The 7,340-nt window shown below is 37.3% G+C and overlaps 1 protein-coding gene across 4 annotated transcripts in view; it reads right to left on the bottom strand.

Annotated features, from left to right (window-relative positions):
- Positions 1 to 2,196: 2,196 nt before the first annotated feature.
- The window catches only part of GAB1 (GRB2 associated binding protein 1), a 126,354-nt gene continuing 121,210 nt past the window's right edge, over positions 2,197 to 7,340 (bottom strand). For all 4 annotated transcript variants that reach the window (XM_036852602.1, XM_036852599.1, XM_036852601.1 and 1 more), the window contains one exon: positions 2,197 to 6,562. In XM_036852602.1, coding sequence (XP_036708497.1) covers positions 6,404 to 6,562 — 159 coding nt within the window. In that variant the 3' untranslated portion in view covers positions 2,197 to 6,403. The remainder of the gene's footprint in view (positions 6,563 to 7,340) is intronic.

The following is a 7,340-nucleotide window of genomic DNA, read 5'->3' as shown; positions in this document are numbered from 1 at the left end:
ACTCTCTTCAATTACTCCTTTGAATGTGCCATCTTTTCCTGCCAGGGCTGTGACTGATGTAATGACAGATAAGACATAGTTTTTATCCTAAGGTGCATATAGCTAGGTAGATGAGCTAAACACAGCCATCTATTATGGACTGAATTGTGTCCACCCAAAATTCATGTTGAAGACCCAACCCCCCATACCTCAGAATATGACTGGTTTTGGAGATGGGGCCTTTAAAGAGGAAATTAAGGTTAAATGGGTCATAAAGGTGAGGGTCTCATTCAATATGGCTGGTGTCCTTATAAGAAGAGAGTGTGACACCAGGATTCCCATGTCCAGAGAAAAGGCCAAGTGAGGGTAAAGCGAGAAGGCGACCATCTACAGACCGAGGAAAGAGGCTTCAGAAGAAATTAAACCTGCCTACAGCTTGACCTCTAACTTCTAGCCTCCAGAACTGTGAAAAAATAAATCTGTTATTTAAGCCACCCAGTCTGTGGTGCTTTGTGATTGTAGCCCTAGCAAATTAATATACCATCACAAAAGCCAAAAGTGAAAATCAGAAGAGACTTGCCAATTTTGTGACTTTCAGAGGAAGGAGCTAGCACCTCTGGGTGGGGTAGTTGAGGGAAAGCCTTGTGGAATTGTTTAAGTTGGAACTTGAAGGTTGGAGAGAATAACGTTCCCTACTTCACAGTATTATGAGGATTCAGTAAGAGTAAATATAAAACACAGTGTCTCAATAACTGTTGAATAGCTTTGTAATTTATAAGGACACAGAGCTAAACTCATAGACCCAGGTTCAGAACTATCTCCTGACTTCCTGTGGCCTACTCTTTCCAGGCTTTGTCTTCTGACATTTTAAAGTTCTTAATTCTCAATACACTTGAGTTCCTTGGTCCTTAAGGCCCTCTATCTTTGGTGTCATCTCTTAACACTCAACTCTGTCTTTGTGATAGCTAGCTTCTAAGATGCTGCCAGCGATCCTTACTTCCTGGTATTCATGTCCTTGTATGTCTCCTCCCACAATGAATAGGGAGTAGACCCAGAGAAAGAAACTATCCATCCATCCATCCATCCATCCATCCATCCATCCATCCATCCATGCACGTATGCTGTGTATCTTTCTATGGAAATCGAGGTTTACTTTAAGGAATTGGCTCACAGAATCGTGGGGATGGCACGTTTGAAATCTGTAGGGCAGGTTGGCAGCCCGGAAATTCACACAGGATTTCTATGTTAAGGTCTTGGGGCAGAATTCCTTCTTCTGTGGGAAACTTCAGTTTTTGCTTTGAAGGCCTTCAACTGATTGGATGAGGCCCATCCACACTATGGAGGGTGATCGGCTTTACCTAAACGGATTGTAATGTTAATCACATCTACACAGTATCTTCACAGCAACGTCTACACTAGTGTTTGAACAAACACACGGGCACCACAGCCTAGCCAAGTTGACACATTAACCATCATGGTACCATATTGGAGAAAGTGGGCTTTTAAAACATTTATGTGATTTTTTCTTTTCTGTACCAACACATACTGAGTCCTCCAAATGCTCTGGGCACCACACACAAAATCAGAGACATGTTGAGCTACGAGTGAATCACCAACATAACCATGATTAAAAGTAATAAAATCCTGTCTAATGAATTATAGGAATAAACTTTAGGAACTTAATTTTCTTCCCAAACTTCCCAAGTATGATCTAATGACATAATGACAGAGTCAGAGCTGCAAAATGCTGCGACTTATGGTAATTCTTGGGGTTTTATGAAGCACTGGAGGTGTCTGAAAACTTTCCTAGAAATGAAGAAGCCCAGCCAGCTATCATTTCCCAAGTCATGTTTGGAATGTATTTCCTGATGGTAAAGGTTGCACACAGGCCCTTACTCATTGGCCTTTTACTCAACAAAGTGCTGGTAGCATTCGCTACATGAAGGAATAACGCGCATACGTGTAGGGCAACTGGATCTCAGGAGCTTTTCCTATTTAGTTAGAGCATGACTATTATATTTAGCATGATTTAGTGGGATCCTTACTGCAGAAAATGAGTGACCCTATAGAAGTAGAACTGGGAAGCGTAGTTAACGGCAGAATTGGGTTTTTGATTTAGATAAAGACTCTAAGGAAGGGTTGGAAATAGAAATTTTATGTCCTTATTGGGTCACAGTTTCAGTATCCAAATTGACTATTTAAGGTCTTGAAACCAAATTGTTTGAAAAGTTTTATTTGGTAGCACAAAATATCTACAATTGGATCTTTACAAAAGAAGATGTGCAAGAGGGGAGAAATAAATTTATACATAAGATTTTGCTGTGGAAATTTGGAATGATTATCAACAATTGATTTAGGTTACAAGAACTCACACAAAGCCATATCTTTTTAGTAAAGGAAGCCAGAAGCTATGTTAATCCCTTGACGCAACAGTCTGTTGAAACTCACAATATGCATTATACTGATCCTAAAGAAAGATAAGTCTATGGAGGATGAACTAAATTACTTCAAGCTGTAGTGATATATAAACATATTTAGTCAGATTAAAACCAATCATCTCAACAACCCGACAAGTGATTTTTCATCAGAACAAGTCCATGATGTCTACAACATTCATTTGCACCATGGCTTTTCACCTCATAGTTGTTGGTATTTTAAATTATATACAGATTTACAGAAAGCTGATGTTATTGACAATAACTGTTATCCTGGGATATGCCCCTTTCTCTCTCTGTATCCATTTGGTTTGGTCATGTTATGTCAGTCCTTTTACAGACCAGACTGCTTATCTAACCATGGAAGATAAGACCTATCACAATGACCCAAAGATAGGAATAAAAAGATTCAGTCCCCCTTGTTGTTTCTAAAATGTTTAAGGTTAGTATATTTTTAAAGGATAATTCATTCGAAATACTAACACCAATACTTTCAATGGGCCAAATAAGGAGGCACTAAGAGTATTTGGGAATATCTAAGAATTATGCCTATGGTATAGTGTACAGGCATAAAGTAGTCAACAGTTTAACAAAATATAAAAAATACTGTTTTCGCTAAAGGGGGAAAGCAGACAACTTCCCACTAAAAGAGAAAGAAAAACAAACACTGGTGTTCAATTTCCAGTTTGAATGCATTTATGACTATGAAGATTATGACCTCCGATGAATTAAATATTAAGAGTCTAGAGGGAATTATGACTTATGACATTAATGTACAAGTATGGCAGTATTTCTATATCAAATTAAACTTAGTCTATGATTAAATACAATGCTATATATACATACACACACTCATAGTACCTTTATGGAATTCTCTAAAATGCTCACAGTAGCTTATATGGTATTGATAAAAATAAAGATGAAAACGTATAGAGTGTAGATAAAAACCACTTTTATAGCTTTCTAAGGTGATGCATCCTGTGGGTTAAATAGCTTAAATTATTCAAGTCTGAATTTTGAGTTTTGAAAGCAGAGCTGAGCACTGGTATTCAAACTTTCATAAAATTGTACAGTTTTTCAAAATAAGGAATAAAAGGTAGAGAGCATCAAACGTGGGGGAAGAAAACTTCTGATTTATAACACAACTGTTACACAGTTAACCAGTGGTGTTCAACCCATGCCTGGCCGAAACTCAGCTTCTTGTGGGCGATCAGGGGTATTAAAGAGTTTGATTCAAATTTTGTTTTTATAAAAGTGTGTAGTTTAAAACCTTAGTAAAAATGCACATTCTAATGTGTTACATATACTATTTTACCACACTGGAGGCTGCTTATGTATAAACTTCCACTAGCAGGATAATTTACTTTTATATAAACCTGGGAATACAACTTTACCTATCTCTAGTTAAAGAATCTCCTGAAATGTGTGTTTAAACCCTATTATTATTTGTACTCACTTACATTTGCATGAAGCAAAATTCTCTTGATAGTATGCGAATAAAACAAGGCATAGAAACAGACTGGCAGCTAAGGTATCACCAACTATCTATAACCTCAATTTCACATTTGTGTTACTTAGAAATGTTATTCTTAGTAATGTTCTAAGACAAGTAAACATAAATGTGGACTCAAAATACAGTTACACTGATCAAATGGACCTTCCAGGCTTTACATATTGGGCTTACACAAGAGTTTACTTAAAAGAGATTCTAGTGCTAAAAAGTCTTTGGGAAATACTGCTCTATAAGAGACTGTCTTTTCATTTAATTTGTTAATGCAATGTTTAATGTGATTTAGTTTAACAAACTGCCTAATTTTCAATTCTTAAATTACTCTGCATAATGGGAAAATTTCTACAGATTTGAGTGCTGTGGGTCTTCAAAATGGTAACTTGTAAAAAATTGAGAAATTACACTAAAAAATTCATTATTGCCTTAGACTCTTCTGATAGGTAGCTTTTAAAACAAGATTTCTATTTTTGAATTAACAATATATTTATTGTTGTGTTCTAAATCTCAAAATATGTTTATCCTCCATGCAACACAATTTGGTATCTTCACACATCAACTGTGTTATGTGTTTTGACAGTTGAGGCACATTTCAATGATTTTCGACTCTATTTTGTGGTTTCATTATAAAACAGCTTACTCACAGCAAACTCAAACAATGTTTTTTTATTTAAAAATCCACCTCAAAATTCAGTTCTGGGTTTTAGTTTTTGTTTAAAAAGAAGCAAACATTTAAAAGCATCCAATGTTACTTGTCTACAATTCATCTTGTTATGAACGTTTTTAGCTCATGGAGGGGACATAAACCCATTACATTGATTAGACACAGTACGGTGACCAAGGGGCCAGAAATCAGGGCACATCTGTGTACTCAGGCAACATTAGAGGTCTGCATGGAGGGAAACATGCCTCAGCTGTGGGCTCTTCAATCTCTATGCCCCCTCCAAACACTGTTAGTAAGTCTCAAATCAGTACATAAGAGATTGTATGTAACTTAGTTAAAAACCAATCAAACCAATAACTATACCTGCTTTCTAAATTACATTGCAAAGCCAAGACAGATAAATTGTAGCCTTACTATAGATAATGTGTGGTCTTGCTATAGGACCATGTTATAGGTGAGACAGAATTATACGATACCTCTGGTGGTTTCAGAAATCTGGTTGGAAGAGGTCCGTGACTATAAGATTTCACATTATAGCAAGGCTCCAATATTTCTTGAATTGGGGCAGTGAATATAAATCACAGTACAAAATCCTTAATTCTTTTACTGGTAAAGCAATAGGTGCTACATATGAGAATCACTTATATAACATCTATTTTTTTTAAAAAAATGCAGATATAAAATATTAATTGCATAGGGATTTAAATAGGATAAGGCCAAGAAGAATATTAAGTAAAGTTTAAAAAAAATCATAGAAAGGGCACTATGGTGTCAAAAGACAGAATTTCATTCTTAGAGTAATAAATCTGAATGACTGTCTAATTAAAAATCACAGTATGTTGCTATAACTAACAGTGAATGTCAATTGTGCCATTAATTCCAAACTGGAAACCAGCGTTAGAGGACTAACACGAATACAACTAAAGCTCACTGTCTAAACCTGATTAGTGTATTAGCACATCAGTGCCTGGTACGTACCTGATTAGTTATATAATCTACACTTTGCAAAGAACGTAAAGTTTAATACATGTTGAAAATGTGAGAGCACATCGTCACCACATGCCATCAGTGAGTTGTACGCTTACTTGATAGTGTGATTATTCACTCTTTCCAAGGTGTAAGATCCCACCTGGCAGAATCTTCACTTAATGAGCCCAAAACACTGTAATTAACAAAATATAAGAAAGTTCCACCACTGAAAACCAAATGTCCATGAACCAGAGAACAAAGTCCTGACACCAGTAGGTACATGATGCTTAGCATTTTGGAAGGCAATGAATGATGAGTCCAACTCTACTTTGTAGTTTAAGCTAACGGTTACCCCGTTAAGTTTCAGGTAGAAAGGTATATTGTGAATCTACTTCTCACGTCACGTTGTTACCCTGCAGCTGAAAGAGCAATTTCCCAGTGGAAAGTAGCTTAGTTCACGTAGCATTGTTCTTAAGAGTAGTGTGAGGAAAAACAAGAACTCCCAAAAGAATCATGTTAAGGTCCATTCGGGAATACCCAAACCAATGCTTTAAATGAAAAAGTGCATAAATACAGTAATACTACAAGTGTGTTAACTACGAAACAAATGTTTCTCTGGGAACCAAACAACAGTATTTTCCCACGTTATTTACATGTGATGAATTGTTCAGATACCACAAAGCACCATTTACACGCTCAATGGCTTGATTAAGTCTGAAAGGTCCTCTGACTTCGACTCTGTTCCGTTGAGGATCTACCTAGAGTACAAGGGTCAAGTTATCTTCGGTCAAACAGGATTTCTCCTTACAGCTCGGCCCTCTTTTGTTCAGAGACGTTAAAGCGGCGTTTTCACTTCACATTCTTGGCTGGCGTTTCAGACTCTGTGGACTGTCTCCCATCAGTCCAGGCTTCACGCGTGCTCTTCAGAGCCAGGGTCTTCTGTTGGTCAACCACGACATAGTCCACTCTCTCGTCAGCTACACTGCTGCCTGAGCCACTGCTCTTTTGCTAAAAAGCAAAGGAAAAAAACCCATAAACCTCCACAGAAAAAGCGGTGCTTCTGCGTGAACTCCAGTCTTAAAACACAGACACATATGCACTGTGAATAACTCTTGAAATTCTACTGGGTCACCAAAAAATCACATTAACTACCTCAGTTTAACAATGTTGTCTCTCTCCTAACTGTACTCTGTTTTTCCCTTAATTTTAAAATTATTATATTTAAGAATTCAAACTAATGCTCCCATAACAGATGAAACTCTTAGAAAAGAAGGAGAGCAGACCCCTGGTTCATCTTAAGAGACATAGCTTGCTTTTAGCCTTTAGCTTAAGCTTGACTTTTTCAAGTCCTGAGAACAGGTACAGGTGTTTACTTTCAGAGTTAAGAAATGTTTTTTGAAAAGGAGTATTTCAAGAATGGCAGGCTATATAAAATCCAACTAGATACTCACTAACTTAAAACAAATGTAATTATTAACGCGTTGCTGGGCTCACTAGAAATTAAGGGAAATATCCAAGGTGTGAGGGAAATGGAGGGAGCAGAGAGTTGCTAAAGGGTCAAGACGGTGTCGTCTTCAGGATGAACGTCAACTAAGCAATGCAATCAGGAGGCCTGGGTGGGAGGCATGCGGAACCCTAAACTATCCTGTTAGGATAGGGACCCTTGAAGGAAACTGCGGTAGTCCTAGGGTGGTAGCATCACCTGCTTCCTAGCAGAAGCAAATGCAAATCCTTTCTGAAGCAAATTTAGGTCTGCAGGTTTCCCACAGATATGCTTAGCAGAATA

The sequence above is a fragment of the Balaenoptera musculus genome, chromosome 5, assembly GCF_009873245.2.
Source record: "Balaenoptera musculus isolate JJ_BM4_2016_0621 chromosome 5, mBalMus1.pri.v3, whole genome shotgun sequence".
NCBI lineage: Eukaryota > Metazoa > Chordata > Mammalia > Artiodactyla > Balaenopteridae > Balaenoptera > Balaenoptera musculus.
Note: the sequence above shows the minus strand (reverse complement) of the source record. Positions and strands in the feature narration are given on the sequence as shown.